Consider the following 23,748-nt stretch of genomic DNA (forward strand, 5'->3'; position numbering starts at 1 on the left):
AAAACAACCCTTGAAGAAAACTATTACTTCTACTTTTACTTTAAACTTTATAAACTAACACACACTTTATAATTCTTGCGCTCATACACTAATGTTGAAGTACAAGCACCTTGCGTGGAGATGCCCTGCAAAATGCAGGAACAAATAACCAACTAACTGCCACAAATGAGAAGAATAAACGTTAATGCTGCTTCAGCCTACGCTTTGATTTTAGGATTCTTGCTCCTGCAGCTTTATAGATGTGCATGCAAAAACTGACTGCGTAAGAAAAGTTCAGACAGCGTGGTTTAATCTTATCTTTTTCCTTCCTCTTCAAAGGCCACACGCTTGCATTGCCACGATCACACATATTTTCCATTTCTTTTGAATACACAGAAAACTTTTACACAGTTTCACAGTGGTTATTTAGTTTCCACGATACTGACTTCCTCTTCATATATGTGTCTTGTTTTTTTGGTGGTCGGGGGTAATACAGAAAGGCTCCAGTGTTGCTTTAAAATAGAACATCTTGATGGCAACAATAACAACACAAAAATAAAGTTCAGGGCTGATCCTGCACTTTGTTCAAAGTGGACTCTTCTGCACATGTGACCAATGGTCCTCATTGACCAATGGTCCTCTTTCTATTAAATAATGCTTTGTCACCCTCTCCTGAGCCAAACCATGGGGTTGTATTCACCTCACGGATGCCTCTCTTTATGTGGCGGAGCTTAACAGGATGCTCCGTACAGACGCTCTTGGACACAGCAAACGCCGGGCACAGAAGAAATGAATAGGGTGCTCTGTGGTTTCCCCTAAAAGAGTGTTTGTGTGTGTACTTGTGTGTGTGTAGGTTTGCTGCAGGGGGTGGTTTGTTAAGGCCATTTGTTGGCGCGTGCACATGTCCTTGTGTGCGTTTGTGCAGAATGTGCACGCGAGGCACTGAACATGTGTGTTTATTTCTCTCTGCGTGAATCTGGTGTGCTGCCTGTATGATGTATTCATGGCCCTTTGTGTCATTTTAATAAAAACAAAAGGAAAAAGGGAGACTGTGGGGAGTGGCGATCAATTATTACACCAATTACACAGACTTTCAGGACGCAACAGGGATTCAGGAATGAGAGAGCTCAGGGGGAACAGTGAGAGAGGGGCCTGTTATAAAGCCAAGTCCTGTCACTTTGGGAAGAATTTGTAGCCAGTGAGAGCGGGCTTTGGGTCCGAAACAAGAGCCCGATGAGCCAGTGACTGTCTCCATAATTCTCCTCAGCGGTGTATCAGTGTCGTGGGACGCAGGGTGTTGAAGTTACTCCTGCAGAGTTACAGTCCCAGTTGTGTCCTGTGAGCATGACAACAAAGCAGCCATGTGGACGAAAGGCTGAGGCTCCAGGCTCCTAACTCCTCTCTGTACGGGTCAATTAGATTGCAGCCTGCGCTGAAAAGGTAAGCAAATGAATTCTCAACAAAGTGCGCTGGAAATACGAAAGAATAAATCAGAGTTGGACCCGATGATCATTAGACTCGTAAAGTAATAATTCTCCATGGAATTAATTCTCCAGGACAAAGCGATTGTGTAGATGTGTGTAATTATATATTTGAGCTTATTAAATTGATTTGATTTTTTACTGCATGTATTGTTGAACCTAAACAATATTTCAGAAAATGCTGACACACTGCAAATTAGATCATGAGAGCATTGCCTTGCACAATCAGAGGTTGCAAAACACAAAAATCCATGACAGTAGCATAAACGATCTTGAATATATCATTTACAAAATAAAAAGTTAATAAAGGGGACTTGTCTTTTTGTGCTGCATTTTGAAGTAAAGTTTCACAGTTCCTTAAAGTGTTTCTCTTAATATCTTGGTTTCCGGAAGATGATAGATAGATGGACATTTTATCAGCAATCAGCTTGTCAGCAATGATCAGTTTGTTCTTTCCATCTCTGTAAAACATACCATATAAAACAAACTTAAAAATGCTTTGAAAGCTGTGGATACAAATCGAGTTCAGTTTATTTCACAGTGTAAACCAGGCAGAAGGTTTATTATTGTGCATATTTGCTCCAGTTTATTATTTCAGTTTACCTTAAAAAAAGGTTCAATGCTGCCTCAAAAGAGGTAAATCAACAGTTTTTGGTGAAGATCTGATCAACACTTGAAGAAGTTTACACTTCCCCGCATCTCCATCGCAATGAAACTATAGCATGATATTGTCGATTATATTTCCCCAAATCTGATCTTTAAAGAGGGAGAACACGTCTAATAAATGAACTTTAGATCGTCAGTAAAAAGACGCTTAGAGGATGAGAAAAAAGTTTTTATTTCTTAATGAATCTTAATGAATTTTTTGACAGAAGGAAAAAAACAAAATAACAAATAAAATAAGAAGGGGGAGAAAAGTGTGTGTGAGTGTCTCTGGAGGGGAGGGAGGGGGATTACTCCTCACTCCAGAATACTAATGAGGGCCTTTTGTCACAGATCTTTCTCTCTTTCCCCTTCTGTCTGTGTGCTCTCATTTTCCACTTTACTCATTTCTCCCTCTCTTTCATTTTCACACACACACACACACACACACACACACACACACACACACACACACACACACACACACACACACACACACACACACACACACACACACACACACACACACCACTTCACAGGACATTCAGGACTTTTACTCATTCATTCATTCACTCAAAAAACTTTAATATAAGCTTCCCTACCTACAAGCCTAATTCAACCAAAATGCACTGATTTGTGTTTACGTTGTGACGACTTGCTTTTCTTCCATCAGTGAAACGTTGAGTCCTCACAATGTGAAGACGTATTTATACTGACACAACATGACTGGCACACATGCATAGCTGTGCACTTGTATTTACATGCATACAAAATGACACACCTACGATCACATAAAAGACACATGTAATTTCAATCCTACTCTCACATAATCACACACACTCTCGCACACGCACACACATGGATGGGCACAGAGTCGTATTTGTCAATGGCGCCTTTTGTTTCTTTTATCTGAGCTCGCAACAAAGCATTCCTGTGTACACAGAGGGGAGAGAGATAGAGAGAAGGAAGGAAGGAAGGCGAGAGAAAGAGGAAAGGAGAAGAAGAGAGAGGAAAAGAGAAAGAGGGAGATCAGGAAAACATCCACTGCTCTTTTTGTCAGACAAAAGTTTTGATTGAGTTCTTGGATTCGTCTCACTGAGGCTGCAGGTACAGTAAAGTTGTAGCGCTGCCATGGAGATGGAATACATCCTGCTGGAGAGGTTCGTTAATAGTTTCCCTCTCATTTACTCTATTAGTTATCTGATACATGGCTGTAGTGGAATTTGCGAGCGTATTCGTGTGTGCGCGGCTGACAGGGACAGGGCTGGGTAAGAGGGTGATGCAGAGTTGAAAGAGTGAAGTTTTCAATTGATCCATTGTAAGTGCAAAGCCTTTGAATGGCTCACAAAAGTGTGATGTAATTAAAGCTGATGTAATCCACAATCAGCAAAGGAGCTATTTTTGATTTATGCTACGAGGCAAAAGTATATGGACACACCTGGTCTAGAGATGAGAATGAGAAAATAATATTTTCACATCTGTGCAAAAAAGTAAAAAATTTTTTGCAGTTTAGAATTTATCAAAAACCCTGACCTCAGCCCTATCTAATGCCTTTGGCACAGATGCTGGCTGCAGGCTGGACCGTGACAGTGTATAATAATTAAGTCCTTTACCGCACTTACATGCAGTTCACCGGAAATTTATTTGACATTGCAGACGAGTAAGAAAAATGTTTCTAAACTCGTTTGCGTGCAAACTTCCTCAAAAGCATCTCTGGGCCTGTTGTCTTGTTGCAGATGTGAATTGTTACAAATTTCAGCAAAGCGATTTTTCATCTCTGAACTGTTTATATGAATTAATTTTATTTCGCTCAAATTTTCTAGGGGCAAAATCTGTTATTTAGAAAAAGGAGAGAAAGTAAGAGCTGTTTGTTTTTCTCTCCTATACCTTTTATACATCTTTGTTTTTATTGTGAACATCCAAGTAGGGTCCAAACTCTAGGCTGAGAATCCAAGTAAATGATAATTTTCGTTTATGCTATGAAGATGACACATGTAAGTGCCTCTAAAGTGAAACATAGGAGACAGAAAAACAGTCCCCAGCACAGCGGCATTATGAAGGGTGAGAATCTTGAATTAGGTTTAAAGTTTTGCTTTCAGATTCTGTTTGGCACTCTTGCCATCAATTCCTTTTATGGAGAAAACCCCTCAAAACTTTGCCTTGTTGTTTGTGTGATGTGATGGTGATTACACCAGACCTCATTTGCAAGACAGCTGAAGCTTGCCCAACTTATGCTTGCACGAGTAATTTACATTGTCATTTTTGGAGGAAGCTAGTCTGTCAGAAATAAACAACTGCTTTAGAAAAACAGTGTAAATGCAGCTGAAAATAGTGTCAGTTTGACTAGCTGCAAGAATAAAATGCCGTTAAGCCACAAATTCACAGTGTTTTTAGTAATATGTCTGTCACACTGATCATTATATGCAGAATATAATAAACACAATTTTATTACAAAAGATTTCAGTTGCATTGCAGGACTTCTTCTTACTTATACATCTGAGTATTACTTCCACCACTAATATACGTTTGGAGCTCACCGATGCTTCTGTCATTGAGTGGGATCAAATCCCTGAAGCCAGGCTCCAAAATTTTATCAACAATCAGGAAGCTGAAATAAGATTCCCAGTAATCACAAATTATCATGTTAACAGGTGCCCACTTACTTTTTGGCCTGAGAGGACCATGAAGACTAGAGAGCTTTTATATCCTTTTACATGAAAAGGAGAATTTTACATTCTGCTTTAATGAGCGTGAGAAGTTCTCACAGAGTGATCTTCTGAGGATCCAGAGTGTAAAACACCCGAGAAAAGACTTCACAGGAGTCAAGTCTCAGGCTGAACAAGGCCAAAGCACACAGAAAGCTGAACTGGCCCTTTCCCTATCCATCTCTCACTGTCTCTTGCTGTCTCTGGTTTCCAGTCAGAAGTTCACTCTTTGTCCACTAAAGGTCTCCCTGATCAGAATCAACAGTAAGCTTTTTAAATAAACGTTATCTTGATAAACGTCTGAGTTTCCAACAAAGATTTTGACCTTAATTGACTCTTTCAAGTTTCTTCTCTGTCCTTTGGATCACAAATGAGTCTCTGTGTGGGTTGTCTGTTGCGTCAATGAATGCATCCTAATTACTGTCTTCTTTCTTTCTTTTCACCTTCCTCTTCCTTATCTCCCTGTTTTGTGGGCTATTCTCTCACTTGACCTCCATCATTTGTTGAACGTAAGTGAGCATGTCAAATTATGCAGGAGCTAGCTGTCTGACATGACCTGTATCTAAATATTCTTTCATCTACATATTCATGCAAACATACCAAAATGTAAAAACTGAAAAACTGAAATACTTGCTATCAGATCACGGGGACATTTGAAATTCAATTTGTCTTTCTAAAGACAGAAATAAACAGGTCTTTTGTTTTAGATGAGGGTTAGTCCAAATATGGGACTAAACATTGATTAGCAGCTGTTTCTCTTCCTGTTTTTCACATCAAGTATACATCGCCCAAACCTGGTCTTAAGAAAGATCTAACCACACTAACAGATGTGTGAGCTTGTACTTCCTCTAATACCAAGTCTCTCCTCTTTAGCATTCACCATCATGTTAACTGACACAAAGTGGAGCTGACAGCTGACAGTGATGGAGATGCTGTCAGTCTGAAGAAATGCATGCATTTCAAAGAACATGCTAAAGGAGTTAGCATCTATGAGTCAGAAATATCTGTCAAAATGCTGTGTGACATTTTACTATTTGAGGACATACAGCGAGTGTTATTCTTGTCTGAAGCATGCTACATACTTGTGTGTGTAGTTTATCTTTCCATCACTGGTCACATGTTTGTTAGTTTGCTTTTTTCGTTAGTAGTTTACAGCTAGTGAGTCACAGGCACGACATGGTGAGATAATGTATGACTTCCATGCGTAACTATACTTAGTCACTGAAATTTACTTTTTGAAACCACATTTTAATGACTCACTCTACCGTTTAACCACCATAAAAAGCACCAAGCAGCCCACCTTACCTGAAAAACATGTACAGACTATTCTAAAGAAATGATTTACACAAGAGGAGAGTTCTCTATCGTCTATGTGACACAACACATGAAGCTGAAACCCAATAAGTTTTGAAACGTGAAGAAAGGTTTGTTCTTCCTGTTTCAGGTTTTAGTTTCAATCAATCAAAAGAAGAACAAAGCACCCCTTTTGGGCCACACAGTGACGGCATATGTCACTTCTTCATGACTATATTTCAGTAAATTTCCAAACACCAAGAATGCCTATTTACGGAAATAATGGGCAGGGTACAGACATTTAAAATGTGTTAGTGTTAACTTGCCCTCTAAGGGTTTCTTCTTTTATTTCTCACATTTTTTTAATGGTGTTATCTGTTTTATATTTTTAGGGTTTACACAGTCTAACTCATCCATACTATAAGAACAGCCATATGGCACTGGCCTTGCCTTCTCATAATCCTTGATTTGCTGCCTCTAAACTGTTGGCAGGGTGGCACTTCTCATTGCTGCTAAAATATTCATGCTTCAGAAAACTTTCCTTGAGCCATGATATTGGAAATGAAATATATGGTACATGTTAATATGTGTATTTATTCATTCTTCTGTCAGAACTACTCACTGAATATGTGGTGTTCTAATATTAACACAGTGAATTTTAGTAAATTCCTCAAACTATTATTACATTCAATCAGTTTCTGTTGGAGAGTGACTCATGACCAGAGAGGATTCCTGTCTGAGTGAACTCCCAGAACAGTTTCACCAGCTAAAGAATTTCCCACAACAACATGTGTGGGTCTGCATGACCTTTCATCTTTGTTATTCTGTCATTAAAATTATTACCAGGCTGAAACAAACACATATTAGACACGTAGTTTAAATGTGTTAATGAGAGAGCAGATATCTGCAGGGAAGTTACTAACAGCTGCAGTTAGTCATAGTGGGAAGAGTGTAAAGTCTGTACACAGGAAGCCACTGTTATCAGATTGGCTCTGCTTAAATATGAAACTAAAGTTCCTCTAACATGTGTCGGATGTCACACTCAGCTTACCTCTTTTCAGCTAGCAGGCTTACTGTTCTGAAGGAGCTCAAATCATGAGCTTTTTTTGAAATCCAACCAATTAACTTTGTGCCTACACCTAAAAAGAAAGTAAAAGCAAAGTAAAAAGCACAAAACCACAAAATGCAAAGGTTTCCTGCAGCTTACACCACAGCTTATACCTGCAGACCCCTAACAAGGATTGTGCAGATCCTGTATATTTTAAAGCATAACATATTTTGCACTCCAGGATGAGAATGTGTACTTTGTGTCAGACAAATAAAAACATTGTATTCCATTTTTTTCTATTTCCCAGATGACATCTGCCACACCTCCTTCCTCTCGTAGCTCCTCTCCACATAAAGTTTGCCACTCGCAGACACAGACAGATGTCTTAAAACCTTTACTTGGTGGTGGCATATCTAGTGGGGGAGGGTCTCTGAGGAAGAGGAGACGTGTCCTGTCCAAAGATGGGCGAAGCAACGTGCGCATCGAGCATGTCAGCGGACGGAGTGCTCTGTACATGCGTGACCTCTGGACAACATTTCTGGACATGCAGTGGCGCTACAAGTTCTTCCTGTTCACTGCCACTTTTGCAGGGACCTGGTTCATGTTCGGGGTGCTGTGGTACCTGGTTGCACTGGTCCATGGAGACCTTCTTGGTGAGAAAGCAGGGAGAAATTTAAAAGAGCAAAGATCAGGTCATAGGTTCACACTGACACGCCTCCCCGGCCTTGAGTTTGGCACATGGAGTCATTCTATGTGATCTACAAGCGGATTTTCAGTTAAAAGTTTCAACTGACATTAACAATCATTCACTATTACACCTGAAAAGTGTTTTTCAGTTACATAATTAGTAACTGAATCATACAGAAAGTTTCCAGTTTTGACTTCAAGTCATCTGCACAAAAAGTACCTAATCTTCCTGCGCAGGTTTGTGGTTTATTATGGGTCGAATACAGGAAATGTCTGAAAAAATGTCAGTGCTGACTTTAAAACCCCAAATTATTTATACATTTGAGAAACACTAAAACCTGCAGGTCAGTGCAAAAATATCTAACTATTCAAGTGTTTCAGTTGTCAACCACTGACAGTTTAATACTTAGACTTCCTGCTGACTTCTTTTAAAAAGTGAAAAACCGTTGTGCTGTGTGTGTGAATTCAAACCCATTCAAACCGAATGCACACAGTCATTGCATAAACTGAAACAGGAGTGTTTGCTAAGAAGCTTCCCAGACTTCAGGTGTTCATTGCGCTTTACACGTCATGACTTCTTGCAAAACCTCAGTCATGTCTGTTTAGGACACTCAACCTCAATGTATGTGCAACTGAGCAATGCAAGAAGAAGTGTGAAACAGATCTCATTGCCTTCTTCACACCAAAACAAAGAGACTACAGACAAGTGTGAAAACAACCATAATAGTGAATATAACCTTGACTAAAGAAGTGACTATAAGGGAAAGTGGAGCCAACAAGATCTCCTGTTCAAACTAAATGAAATCAAATTTATTTCTATAGCACATTTTAAAAGACCGGAGTACATCAAACTGTTTCACAATTGTACCGCAGTGCAGATAAAATTAGGGGCAGAGCATGACAGGTAAAACAAGGTACGAACAATACAATTACATAGTGCAATGCAGCGGGTCAAAGTCAAACTAATTTGCTTCAAAAGCCAAGTTAAACAACTGGGTTTTTTTGGCGAACAATTGAATGGACTCAGCTGTGCGGACATCGACTGGGAGATTGTTCCAGAGTCTAGGGTCGGCAATAGCAAAGGCAGGGTCACCTCTGGTCTTTAATCGTGACCTTGGTTGCACTAATAACAGTTGGCTAGACGATCATAGTACTGTCTTAGGGTTATACAAGTCGAAGAGACCAGTTAGGTAGCTAGGCGCCAGGTTATTTCGAATTTTAAGACTAAGCAAAAGTATTTTAAAATCAATACGGTATTTAACGGGGAGCCAGTGTAAGTTAGCTAGGACAGGGGTGATGTGATCATGCCTTCTCCTGTCTTAAAGCTGCCAGTGCTATTCAGTTTAATTGCTCTATATTTTGTTATTTGTTTGAATTTAAATTTAATCATGCATTTAATAATGCATTTTACTTACAAATCTAACAGATCTATTGCCAAGAAGCATTGTTAAACAAAAAAAATAACTAACTAATTTCCTTACTTTTTGTGCTAACCAGGATGCATATGCAGTGAGGGTGAATGTTATAGGAGGCTTGTAAAGAGATGCAGAGGCTGTTGTTTCTTTTTTTTACTGAACTTATCTTGCGGTTAAAGTGAAGTTTTAGCTATAATCTGGCAACTATATCATATCTTTATTCTATCTTAGTTTTCGTTAACACACGCCTCTCCCCCTCTTCCGCTGATGTTACTCGTGTCTCAGCAGACAGTGTGTTTAATAGCAAAATCCCTTTTTTAGCCAGACTTTAAATATTCTGGTCTGTTGTTCCATAATAATGTGTATAAAACTAAAAAGCAAATAATAACAAAAGTGTTTATTTTTATATTTTAAAATGACTTAAAAGAGCTTTTGATGCTTTTTTAAACATTTTCCTCCAGAGTTTGACCCTCCATCAAACCACACGCCCTGTGTGATGCAGATGCAGACGCTAACGGGGGCTTTCCTCTTCTCCCTGGAGTCCCAAACAACCATTGGATACGGTTTTCGCTGCATCACTGAGGAATGTCCAGCTGCCATAATCCTTCTTATAGTTCAACTGGTTATCACCATGCTCATGGAAATCTTCATCACCGGTACCTTTCTGGCCAAGGTAGCCAACAAATGAAATATCCATGTAAGATGCAATGAAAAGAGACAAGTGCCTTGTATCAACAAAGCCGTGCAGGTCTTAATTTGTGTTTTGAAAACATTTTTTTTTTTAAAAAAAGCAGAAGTTGTCTTGACTAAAACAACACTGCAGTGTACATGTGAGCTGCAGGTTTACTCAATAATCATTAACAAAGATGACTCTGACCAAGTTCCTCCTGATCAGGTTGCCCGGCCAAAGAAGCGCGGTGAGACAGTGAAGTTTAGCCAACATGCTGTGGTGTCCGCCCACGAGGGCCGCCCCTGCCTCATGATCCGGGTGGCCAACATGCGCAAAAGTCTCCTGATTGGGTGTCAGGCAAGTATGCATGCAGATACTTTAAGTATACAGTAGCTGAGAAAAGTTCCACTTGTTACGGCAGGTCTAGCGGACCCGACCGCAACAAGAGGAATGATCCACCCCCAGTTCGACCCCAAGCAGCACATCACACCATAAGTTAAAATAAGAGATGGTTTATTTACAAGAACAAAACAAAAATGGGTTTCACAGGAGACACTCAGGCTTCGGGGTGGACCCACGCCAAAATAGCAGACAAAAGGAAACTAACTCAGAGGAGCGACTGCTTGCCTAGCCCCAAAGAAACATGACCAAACAACAATCACTTACTTCGCTGACTAACAAAACATGAGAAAACTGTGCCCAACTGCAAAGGCGGTCCACCCCTACTTCCTGCTGGATTCACAAAACAACACAGGGCATGTCGCAACCCCAGCTGGTTGAGGGTAAAACTGAGGATGGATGGATTGCCATCCTCAACCGCGTCATCTTATACCCCGCCTCCAGATCATCATCCAATCCAGGCACACCATCTTCAGGATCCACCACTCCTGGAGGCACACCTGCACAGTCACATTTATATGTCAGAACCCCAGCCCACGAAGACAGCCGTAACACACTCCATACTTGTAAAGACTAGACAATAAAAATAGGTTTAGAGGTCATAGATTAGTGTGAATGAGAAATTTGTCAAACTGGGAACCAGTTGAACTAAAGCAACATGTGCACAATATTCCTATCAGGTGACTGGAAAACTGCTCCAGACGTCTCTGACCAAGGAAGGGGAGACGGTTCGTCTGGATCAGAGAAATGTCCCCTTTCAAGTGGACACTTCCAGTGACAGCCCCTTCCTCATCCTGCCCCTTACCTTCTACCATGTCATCGATGACAACAGTCCCTTGAGAGCTTGGGCAGCCAAGGGTAAGTTTAGCGATGAGAGCAGTAGACTCGGCGGATGGTGTCACAAACTGCATCAGAATGATTTCTTTGACCTTTGTGTCTCATTCCTCTGTCATACAAACATCTGACCCTGAAGGTTTCTAGCACAATTTTACCTCCTTCCAAGGTGCTGGTAGGAAAAGGCAAATGCTTTCAGCAACACTTGTGTTATAGAGAAAAACATCATCCCTCATTCCTCCCTTTCTGGTGTAGGTGGAGAATTTAACAATAGGCCTGCTTTCCACAAATTGTAGTTAGTTAATAAGCCTAGTAATGAACTGTTAAAAATAGCTTCAGTTTCTGAGAAATGTCATGACTAGGTTTACAAAAATTGAATTCATGCAGAAATAAATTTCCTCTTTTTGGTTGTGAAGTCAAAAGATTAAAAAAAGACTTTAAAAAAATGAAGCCACTAGCTTAATGTTTTACATGTTGCTTGATGCTGTATTTGTTAATGTAGTAACTATGTCACATTCTTCAGGGGTCTCACACTCATTTTAGTTCATGAGCCACATTATAGTTATTTATTGATCACCTATTAAATAGAGCCTAAATAAAACCAGCTTTTTAAAAACAGATGATCATTTGGAGAATTTTAACAGTACTTCCAGCAGAGACATAGTTTTGTTTCACTGAAAACGCAACAAAACTGTCTCAGTTCTTCATCTGAAAAAAAGAAATGTGAAATGAAACAACATGGTCTCTGATTCCCAACCAGACCATGGGTGATGTCCTTCCAGTAATTAAATGGCTGTAAAGCTGATGACAGTTCTGTCTCCATTACTTCTTTATCTGCATGGACACTTGTTTTTAACCCCAGTTTTCATCTGTATAAAGATTCACTAGCTGGGCCAACGTCCTCATTTTAGGTTTGACAGTGTTTTAGTAGGTAAAGGTGATGCTTGGACATGAATTGAGCTGCGGTTTGGGGAAGGCCTCGAAGGGGACTGTCGATGGCTCCCGGGCCTGGCAGATCTCCATGTACTAAATAGAAGTGAAGAAGTTAAGAATCGAAAACAAGGAGGGAGGGAGGGTGGGGCACGTCAACGAGAATGAACAGCTTGCAGAACTGGGGGAACCCATAGAGATGACAACCAGAAGGAGCGTGTTTGGAGGCGTGGTCCCGCTCCTGAAATTCCGATACATGATCTCCAATTAAAAGAAGATACACACAAAATGCTCATAATAACACAAATTAAGAGCACTACTAGTGGTTAAAAACCTTAACTGTGAGTCTTTAAGTGAAATATCTTTATAACTTTCTTTCATCCATTTTGTCCTAAGGATATTCTTGGTCTTTAACTTTAATGAGACATTTCTTTCCATTGTATGTACCTTCTTCAGGTGGTGGCTGGACTGACCCAGAATTGGCTGACTTTGAGTTGCTGGTGATCATGAGCGCCACCGTGGAGCCAACCTCCGCCACCTGTCAGGTTCGCACCTCCTACCTGCCAGATGAGATCCTCTGGGGCTACGAGTTTCCCCCTGTAGTTTCCCTGTCTCCCTCAGGGAAATATGTAGCAGACTTTGCCTTCTTCGACAAAGTGGCCAAGAACAAGACCGCCCCCATTTTTAAGCCATCCAGCCCCCAGCACGGGTACCAGAGCAATGGAGGGGGGACTGTACCTGAGGTGACTGATCCAGAGAAGATTCGTCTGGAGCAGAGCTACAGGGAACAACGAGGAGAGGACCGAGGTCGGGTCAGGGACGCTCCTCTGAGTGTTCGCATCAGCAACGTGTGAAGAGTATAAACCAGAAGGTTTAAAAAGCAACAGGAGACGTCGCCAAGTTCAGTGTAAATAACAAATCAGTGAAACATCATATCGATGAACAGAACAGATTAATGCTGACTACTGTATGAACATGTGGAGTATGTTATTGTCATATGCTTGCTGGGTATGATATATATAGATACACTCACTTGACTGTATTCATATGAAGGAATAACGTCATAACTACAGCTCTTTACATCTGATCACAGCAAAAGTCCATTCACTTCACATACACTACATACAGTTTTAACTCAAAAAACTACAATACAAATGATACAAAAATCAAGTAAAGAAGATGGAAATCTCAGTGGGCACTAACCAAGTTACAAAAAAGTGTGAGACAGTGGTGTTTAATTTTCATTTTTTCCAAAGTAGAGCAGAATAAAGAGTGGGTTTGGGGACGTTACTATGACGAAGTGAGATGGAAACACCCGCCCACTTAAGTAGAAGCACTGAACCGTGTATAATACGCCTAAAATGTATGCAAATGTGTGTTTAAAATACATACCCTGTTACATGTAAACATTTATGTACAAAGGTCATATGACTCTGAGTTTTTGCAGTAAAACAGGAGTAAAAGCAGTTTTTCTGCCTCCTGCAACCCCTCCCTACCCCCGATTTCCTCTAAATGAGTAATATATTTTATATTTCCTGGTAAAAACCCAAACATGTACTGTAATAGTTCAATTAAATGTAGCACTACAACTGAAAAGTAGACAAAGCTGATACGTTTTGTGTTCAGTATGACCTGTATGTTGGTAATGGTATTTGTATTTCATGATTTCTGTCATGCGTGACTGCTGTTGCTGCTTCAGAACATAGCACTTTATGTATGTGATGTAAATTTGCATCTTGAAAGGTTAAGGTGAATGTGTGTTAAATTTTGAGTCTACTAAAAGCACTCAAACACTGAAAATGATTGAATTGTTAGTTTTAAAAAACAAATGATTAATGTTTTTTAACAAATCAGACTGTAACAGTTTTTTGAATGTCTCTGTAGCTTTAATAATATTAATATGTCCAGATATGCACAAACATTAAAGGAACTCTCCTTTATGTAAAAAGCAGTAGCCTACTATTCCTTGAACACTTCTGTGATCATTTTGTTGGATCCCCTTATTTTTTTTAGTGTACAAATCACACAAAAAGTGGAACAGTAGGATACATCACAGGGGAGTGCTGGGATGTGAGAATGTGGAATAGTAATAGTTAGAAATGAAGTGATCCATGAGCTTAATGGATCTGAATAGGATGAAAAATACATGCTTTGTAATACTTCCTTCACATTATGAGTGTAAAGTGTCTTTAAAGACCAGCTTAGTGACTTAATCTTATCTTTGGTTTTCTTCATCCTCCTCTTGTACACCACTTGACCCACTTGAACTTGTACCACCCTGGAAACTATCTCTGGAAGACTCTCACTCTTCTAGGAAACATCTCGCACCATGTGGACTTTCCGCTGCTCGTCAGGGAATTCTCATCTCATTTTGTACTTTCCTGTCTTTTGTAAACATTTTTTTATCTCTGAGCCTGTTGTGAGTCTTCCAGTTATATGATTAGCTGTGACAGATATGCTCTTATTTTAGTCAGTTTATTAATCCACATACTACTAAACAGCGTTTCTTGCCTCTGATATACATAATTAAAATGATTGTGTATAGGTCTTAGTCAGCTATGCTCATGTGGAACCATCTGTTTTTAAATAAAAACTAAAAACAAATAAACATTAAACCAACCCAAAAAAGGAAAGAAAAGCTGACAGGAAGTCTGGTTTGTCAAAACGTTATGCTGCTTCCTCACTGATCATTTGAGAGAATCATGACTTGTGGTGTAGTCTTGTTTGCGCTACTTTTGTTCTACATAATAGAAGTACAAGGTAAGAACTTGTTCTTTTTTCACAGCTACTGTGTTGTTATTTTTAAAGAACTTTACACAATACAAATCAAATAACAAAAATGCTGTTTTCAGTAATGCCTTTATTTTAGTCATGATGCTAATAAAATTCAAAATGATACAGTAAATTTAGTTTCTACTGAGATGTTGATTTAGTAGTGTGAATATCTGCTCACATTTGTTGTTGGGGCATGGGGGGAACAATAACATATCAATACTGCCTTACTAGGATAATCTACTCAATATTATCAACATTGCTTTGAAATAATACAGTCGTTCAAATGTAGTATGTACTTAAAATATGACGTAGAAACACAAATGAATCATAACTCTGTACACTAGATACTGGAAATACTACAAATATAAACTTTATGAAAAAATGAAAAATAAAATAATCTTTTCTGTTTCATATCAGTATCTGTATGTCTGGCTGTATGTTGTGCATATTATATGTATATTATATTTGTCTCTGTGTCAAATGAATTTCTGCTGCTGCACAGCAAAAACCCAACGAGTTGGAAAAAATTTTTTTTCTTCTGCACATTTCGGTATTTCCTTTGCCCTGTTTGAAAAAATATTCAGAATTGTTACACATTTGAGTGGAACCAGCTGTACGTTTGCTGGCATGACTGTCAGAAGATGTTCTTTTAATTTTTATAGCACCAATTCATAACCAGTCAGACAGGCACAGTATAAATTTCTTCATTAACAAACAGCAGACTCATGAGCTGACGCTAAAAATTTTTTGGTCCTCTTCTACACTTTGCACAGGTCAGCCTGTAAGGTTTATTTGGTGGCTTAGTTTGTAATAATGCTGCTCCCCTCGTAACAAATCTTGAGCTCGACCAGAGTCTCAGTGCCCAGCAGTTTGTATGAGAAGGGTTTACTTCTCTATTAAAAACATAACGATTCTATCTTGATCTGAATTACCTCACTGAGAGAGACAGAGAGAGCGCTTTCTCTTCCGTATCTTTATCGGGTCTGCTGGAGTTTTATTCAGTAATTTTTGCTGCTAATGCCAGAATGCTGGTTATTACTGACGTGTACAGGCTGGATTTTATTTCTCCTTAAATTATGGCTCAAAGTTAGTATCACCCTGTGACTTTAGCATCACAGTAATTTACCTCACTGTCTCAATCTTCTCTTGATTTATCTCTTATCTCAGCTAATCTGAGGCAAAAATGCATTTATGAGGATACAAACTGTATTATACTGAGCCTTAAACACACTTTGATCAGTTAATAAATATCTTAATCTTATTTTAGAAATCTTACATCAATCTTGTTAATGCAAGACAACAACTTGACAACAAGCAGCTTTTATTACAGCAGCATTAATTTAACATATTGTTTTTAAAATTTTTATATCATTTAGCACGTTATGGAAGGAATTTGAATATGGAGTTACAGTTAATGTTTGAATAATCTGTGCTACTTTGCGCCACCGTCCAATCATTTGTTTTCATGAATGCTCAGCTGGTCTGACATTATCAATTATGGGACTGCATTTTCTCCTCTTATTTAATAAAGTATGATCACAGTGCATCCTTTGCTAAAGTAATAAATTAATAAAGGAAGCACTGAAGCTTCTTTTCCTTTGGAACTGAACAGAGCAAACAATTCTTAATATGTCCACCACAGAGATACTCAGATAGGTCACTTGAGTCATTTAGGGACCTTCTTAAGCAAAATGGACTATTTGAAATGACCCAAGAAGTTTCTTATTTTAGCAATATTGCATAGATGAAATAAGGCAGTCCTACGTTTTTTTTTTTAATGAGTGCAATACTGGGTTACTGGAGACCACAGTAACCCCATTCATATAGGGCTAGGGATATGATCTGCTTTCACCGATTAACAATAAATGGGTATCATCTTCATAACAATAAAAATAAATCCAGTGTTTCATATATAAAATAAATATGAACCCAGTGCAGTAGGTATTCTATTGCTATATTTTGATATCTGTAGTACAGGTCTCTAGACTAACTTTTTGCCACAGTTGCACTGGTGCACCTAACTTTTTCTCTTAGGTGCGCCAGCACAGAAGTTAGGTGCACCCAAATTATTCAACTACATCTCTTAACACCGCAGTTTTACATGTTCACTTTAAAACAAAATTGCTGTCTATATAGACAATATTGATTTGTGAATGATTAACTAACAATCCTGTCAACACAAAGTTCTTTATTTGGAGCATAGTTCTACAGGACAGATAAGTTACCGTATTTTTCGGACCACAAGGCGCACTGGATTATAAGACGCATTAAGCGAAACAAAACTTTACTCAACTCATTCTTCTTGCTTCCTCCACTTCCGTACCATTGATTCATTAATGTTGAATTCTCTCACAGCTCTTCTATTCCCATGTTCTACTGCGTGACTGATAGAGTTTGAAATCCGCTTCGTAAGCATGTCTCTTAACAGCTGCCATTTTGGGGTCCTTATGAACATAGAATACGGTAATATTATGTGGAAGCACGGCTCCGAGAGGCTCCTGACTGCGGTAGTAAGCACAACCAGAACTGATACATAAGGCGTCCTTTTGAGAAAATTTAATGATTTCAAGTGCGCCTTATTGTCAAAAAATACGGTACTAAAAAACTCTTGTGCTTTAAGTGCTTCATTGAGCTGAAATTTAAACTTAAATCTCAAGATATATAAAATAAAAAGAAAGTCAGAATTAAAAATGCTTCAAAGCCTTCGAACTGAACATCTTATCATGGGTTATCCCAGAATGCGGCCAAAACATTTGCGAGATCTCGCAAAACTTTATTTTTTTTCTCCCATGTCCCTTTCAGGGCTCCGTATTTGGTTGATGTATAAACTAGAGTGAAATTCTGTTTTCAGATGTGTTTGAGGATTTTGGCAGTTACTAAGACTTGATTATTAAAATCATTCACCACCATGAACTTTGACCAAATATTCACTAACTAATACATAACAGTTTTCCTCTTTGGTGTATCTGAAATCATTTTGAATAATTTTTATTTATGAATTTTGAGGGTATTTTGTTTTCTGGTTCATATTCTGTGGCCTGTGAGAACACAGTGTCTGTAGGGATGGGGTCTTGGTGGGCATTTAATGAGGACGTAAGCAGCTGAGAGATATGTAAGACTGCCTCTCTACTTCCTGGTCTCAACCCTGCATAGATATGTTTCATGTGGTTTGATATATTCATTCATATCTCTAGCTATTAAAGGTGCACCACCACCATGGGATGTAACCTGTAACTCCAAACAACCAGGTTTATCTGCCGTGTGAAGCCCACACCATTTTCTGGAGATCGTAGACAGCAAGCAGTTAGATGTGACTAAACAATAATAAAAACAATCAAACAAATAAATAATAAAAAGCTGCATTTGATTTAGGGGCATTGCTGTTGTATTCTCACTATTTCGATGTTCTGTCAGGGTACTGCCAGGGTAATACTCTTCTGGTTTTTAAAGCGTGATCTATGTTTGAGCCTTGTATAACGTTTGCGATATTGTTTCTTGGTCCTTCTGTTCACTAGCTTTGATTTGAGTCCTTGGTCCCTTGTTAGACGATATTAATTCCCTTCTGTCTTCAGTATGTCCCAGTCTTCCTTTCTGGAACAAACTTCTTTTCATGCTTTGGCTTCTGTCTGTGTCAAGTTCAGGTTTCCAGGTCAGTGTTAGTCATTTCCTTATTTACTTTGGTGACCACTTGTCTCATGTCTTCTGTTCTTCTTCCGGTGTCTAATTATTTGTTTCAGTTGTCTTCCCACCTGTTGTGTTTTCCCTTGTTATGTATCGTCTCTGTCTCCTTTTGTCCTTTGTTGTGTCCTTCCTTGCAGTCTGTTCTCCATGAAGACTCATAGATTTACCCAAAAGTTTAATTCTGTTCATCTGGATATAAAGGTTTTAGTAAGAGAAGCATTTTGTCACTCATCCAAGTGACTTCTTCAGTCTTGGATCAGTGATGAAATGTTTTTCCCAGTAATTTGGGTCTGACTCTGCCTGCCACACAGTCAACACTGACATGTTTTTTGTTTTCTGGACAGGAGAATGAAATACTATTCCACATTCATTTTTTGTGATCTTAAGTTGACATAACCTGTTATCATTATATTAAATTTTACAATATATAGCTTCATGCACACAATTCTGACATTAGTGTTGTTATTACTGTTGTTAAAGTCTTAATTAAAATTTTAATTGTTTTCTTTTAGGTCTCCAACATGTGTTTGTGCTGCATGGAAAGGACTTACACTTGGATACAGAGAAACCTGTTACACTTGACAAAAAGACTAATTTTCTCTGGAGATTTAATTCCAATAACAATATAGCTAAACATGATTTTAATAATGATCCAGTCGTGTTTGACAATTATGAAGGAAGGGCTGAGTTGTTTGGACAAAATGACTCTTTGCTAGTGAAGAATGTAAAACACAATGACAGTGGAGATTATACTGCAGTAACAACCAGCGGAAAAGAGCAAAAGGTAGCTGAATATAAGGTCATAGTTCAAGGTAGGTTTCTCTTTTCATTGTTTTGAAATGTTCACACATCATAGGCCTGTTTTTAATACTTTCACACCCGTTGTTCCCCAGATCCAGTTACTCCTGCTGACCTGACAGTGGAGTCTGTGTCCAAGAGCTCAGACTCCTGTAACCTGACTGTGACCTGCAGCACAGTGGACTTTAACATCAGCAGTAGTTTTAGATGTGATGGTAAAAACTGCTCTCATGCAGAAGAAAAGGATTTGAAGGCCACAAAATTTTTTTCCTCTCTAATTGTTTACCTGCAGCAAGACACCATTTTCTGTAATCACAGCAACCAAGTGAGCTGGAATGAGACTAAGAAGGTGCTCAAATCTTACTGTGAAACAGAGACAGGTGAGAATGATGGTCATAATGAATGAAAAACTAAAATAACCACATTCTAAAGACCTTGCTGTGTGATGTTTGCATGTTCTCCCCATGTCGAACTACTTCTCCAAAAACATGTAGTTCGACATGGGGTTAACTCAGCTGATGATTGAATGTAGGTGTGATCTAAACACCGACTGAATGGTTGTCAAAAAAATCTGTATTGCCTTCTTTAATAACTTGTTTAAGCAAACTGCCACATCCAGGGATGTGAAATGTAATATTGTAGTGATCAGTAAAAGATTTACTGCTATAATACTTTTTTCTTCTTCTTTGCAAATAAATCCCAGTACTTAACCAAAATTTCTGTGATATAATTAATTTCATTACAGCTCCCAGTGGAGCCACCATAATTGCAGCTTCGACTTCTGTTGTCTTCTTGATTCTCTTCATTACCCTTTGTGTCATAATGAAATGTAAGTTCCAATGTTTTTTTGTTTTTTTTTAGTGTAATATGTAGGTAATATTAGGTAATATGTAAAGTACACAAAAATTATATTTTGCATTTAAGCACACAGTTTATACAAATACACATTTCTCATATGATTAGGTAATGGCAGGAGCCCAGATGAAGATATACTTTAGTACAGCAGTAAAGATCTATTTTGTGTATGTTCTGTGTGAGTGTGTTTGTAACTGTGTTGATTCACTGTGGAATGGGAGATTTAAGCTGTAAATAAAAAATGAATAACAATATTAAATAAAAATAAATAACAACAAAGCCATTAAAATTATAAAACAAAGACGGGGAAGTGTTCAGAAGGAAATTCTTGAATTAATTTTGTCCCTAGCTGTACCAGTGTACATGTTAAAGTATAGACTTGGAAAACATTGGAACAGTAAACATTGTTTTGTTAGCTTTAGGAGGTCGTGTAATGATGGTTACAACAATTCAAAGGCAACCTTGATGTCCACCACCCATTAAAGACAATTGAAATTTGCATTATCTATGTAAAGATGCAATTTGTCTATAAATATATCATAAATATACCTCAAACTACTCAAATATTATAAAAGATGATAAATGTCAGTGTTAAATTGATATGTAGTGTATATTCTGTGACTATGTGGGGGTACAGTTTTGTCATTACAATAGTACGGCTGCTGTTCTTGTGTGTGTGTGTGTGTGTGTGTGTGTGTGTGTGTGTGTGTGTGTGTGTGTGTGTGTGTGTGTGTGTGTGTGTGTGTGTGTGTGTGTGTGACTATGACAGGTTCCTTTTCCATGTTTTTTCACACTTAATGAAAGCTATAAAAATATCAAATTAACTTTGACTGCAAAGAGGGATGAGTTTATTTTTCTCTCTCACTTTTTTTTTAAAGCAGACTGATCTGTTTACAGTCTACTGACAGAACAGGGTTTTTATCAAAAAATTCTGTTTAACTAGCATGCGTTAAGATAGAAAATCGGGAATAAATATTATTGTATTAGTCCAATATATCACTTCTGTTTGGCTACAGTGAGATCGTTTTTTATGTACTAAAGAAATCACCTAGTAGAAGATGTAAATGTAACACTTTAATAAGGAAATAAAATTTATCCTGCAAGAACTTAAATTTCAAGCAAGTCAATCTATATTTTCTATGACTGACTTACAGGTAAAAGTAAAGGAGGGAACCAGGAAAATACTATATATGCGGTTCCTGAGGTAAGCGGAAACTTTTTTGGAAAAACAAACCAAAAAGAAAAAGCAGAAGAAGAACCTCTCCCACTTTGCTAGTCAAACTGTAGGAACAAATGGTTTAATTGTGAGTAATTAAATTATTGAAAACAGATTTGTTTCTGTACAAAATCCTTTAAATTTTTAACTGGACTAAATTCTGCAACTACACATGAGCAAAACTGTTTCACAAACTACTTTCTAAAATCAACACCATCTCCTTTCTACACCAACTGTTCCATCTAGTTTGTTGATGCAGATCCAACCTTATGCTTGTTCTTGTCACATTTAGACATCACCGTTTGTGATATTTTCTTGCATTCAGACTTCCTGGCTTATTATTGTATAACACATGTAAGATAAAGTAATCATGACTATGACATTTTCCTAACAAAGCACTTTTGATTTATTTCCAGGACATCATTCCAGGCCAGACTCAAAGTCAGACTCCCGCAGGAGATGAATCATGTAATTCTCCAACATCTACTTACGCTTTGGTGGAGTTTCACACTGGACAAAAATCCACTAAGACTGAAAACATCCCCCAGCCAGAGACAGTGTATGCTCAGGTGGACAGAGCTGCAAAGCCCAATTCTACAGTCCAACAACAAACACCCAGAGCTGAAGAAAACCAATAACTGTATTTATAATGATCAACAGAGGTCACTGATGTACCATGTGTGCAAAATGTGGATGTTCATGTTACTCTGACCAAGAGAGAAACATATTAATCAGAAAGCATATGGATCTGTTCACTCACATGTAGCTCACTTTACACACGAGAGGATGGTTGCTGAATGATATTGTGGTCTAACTTAAAGATAATTCAAATTAAGATAAAAATTGAGCTAACAGAGCTAGTTAACCCAATTTTTATTCTTTCAAAGTCTTATTTTTGAGAAAATGAAATACACAGAGTTTACAGACATACCAACAAAGTGGGTAGACTCAGCTGAGAACCAATGAGTGTATGTGCCTGCAGAATATTGTGAAATATCTGCAATATTTAGTTTGTAATGTTATTACATTAATAACATTACATTACACGTGTATATGTTTCTTTTTATCATATATAATGGTTGTTGCATCAGTAAATGTGTCCGCACAAGCATTTCACTGCATCTTGTATGATTGTGCATGTGACAAATAAAGGTTGTTTGTTTGTTGTTGGTTTTGTTTTTGTTTAATTGTACTCTAACTGCTTTGGATTTGTGTATAATAAAACCAGTGCAGTGCTCTTTAACTTTAAAAATATTCTACAGTCTTGAAAATGTGAAACTATTTATAGCCAGGTAAAAATGGCAGAAGTCTCAAAGAGGAGGAGAATACATGAACTAACACAGTACATGTAAGTCTTAAATGAGATGCCAATCTATTTGAATGCATTTAAACTGCATTTAAACCATTTATAGGCAGATTAGTTAACATCCCCTTTATCACACTGTGCAACACAGCTAATCATACAGATAAATAGACTTTGGTATTAAATTACCAATGGCCATTTTTTCAAACTTCACAAATGTCACGTGGTTGTAAAAAACAGTAGCCATAAGTGTATAGTCTGTATGGGCTTGTGTACAGTTGTGGCAGCGACGGAGAAAACAAAAGCAATTTTTTCTGTATTTTTTTGTTTGTCTAGTCAGACTGACTGCAGTAATGATGTGTTTTCTTTGTAGCAGTTGAAACAATAAAGAGATGAACACCAAGTCAGTTTGACAGACCTTCACATATGTACATGGATTCCTATTACATGCAATAAGGAAGAACATCAAGACGCTTTTAACTACAGTATATAGTGTCTGTCCCCTTTGTCCATACACATTGGCACCTGTATGATAACCCATATCTTCTAAAGGTCACTGATCACATGCTTCCCACTTACGATTGGATGCCTGTAAATGCACCTGAAAGCATATGTCACATGAACCACATGAAACCAGATGCATGTAACACTAATTATAAGTGCATAGGTGTGTGTGTGTATACACTTCTCAATTTCATTTGTTTTTTCACAGATGTCAGAGAAGCCTTTGTATTCTTTTTGATCAGCAGTGGTTTTCTCCTTGAACTCTCCCATGGATGCTATTTATTCCACAGTCTCTTTGTTTTGTCAAATCATGAACTCTGACCTTCACTGAGACAGGTGAAGCTTGGAGTTCTTTAATGCTGTTCTGGGTTCTTTTGTGACATTACTCTTGGTGCGCTCTTGGAGTAATGTTGGCTGGCTGGTCATTCTTGGGAAACTTCAGCTTTTCTCCATGTGTGTATAATGGCTCTCACTGTGGTTCACCTAATCCCAAAGTATTAAAAAATGTTTGTAACCCTTTACAAAATAATAGA

General features: G+C 38.2%; 2 protein-coding genes across 2 annotated transcripts; both read left to right on the forward strand.

Annotated features, from left to right (window-relative positions):
• The first annotated feature begins 3,179 nt into the window (after positions 1-3,179).
• On the forward strand, positions 3,180-13,984 carry LOC308413102 (ATP-sensitive inward rectifier potassium channel 10-like). Its single transcript, XM_080907892.1, has 6 exons — positions 3,180-3,262; positions 7,456-7,801; positions 9,712-9,923; positions 10,146-10,277; positions 11,000-11,177; positions 12,540-13,984. Exons 2-6 carry the CDS (start codon positions 7,456-7,458, stop codon positions 12,935-12,937), a joined length of 1,266 nt encoding a protein of 421 aa, XP_080764018.1. The 5' UTR covers positions 3,180-3,262; the 3' UTR covers positions 12,938-13,984.
• Positions 13,985-14,785: 801 nt separating this feature from the next.
• Positions 14,786-22,993, forward strand: LOC308383581 (uncharacterized protein; the record flags this gene model as incomplete). Its single annotated transcript, XM_080861624.1, has 6 exons — positions 14,786-14,843; positions 19,052-19,351; positions 19,433-19,717; positions 20,083-20,166; positions 21,347-21,396; positions 21,825-22,993. The coding sequence occupies 6 exons, from the start codon at positions 14,786-14,788 to the stop codon at positions 22,044-22,046; spliced, it is 999 nt and encodes a 332-aa protein (XP_080717750.1). The 3' UTR covers positions 22,047-22,993.
• Positions 22,994-23,748: the final 755 nt, after the last annotated feature.

This window comes from Rhamphochromis sp. 'chilingali' (assembly GCF_963969265.1).
Source record: "Rhamphochromis sp. 'chilingali' genome assembly, chromosome: 16".
Classification (NCBI taxonomy): Eukaryota; Metazoa; Chordata; class Actinopteri; order Cichliformes; family Cichlidae; genus Rhamphochromis; species Rhamphochromis sp. 'chilingali'.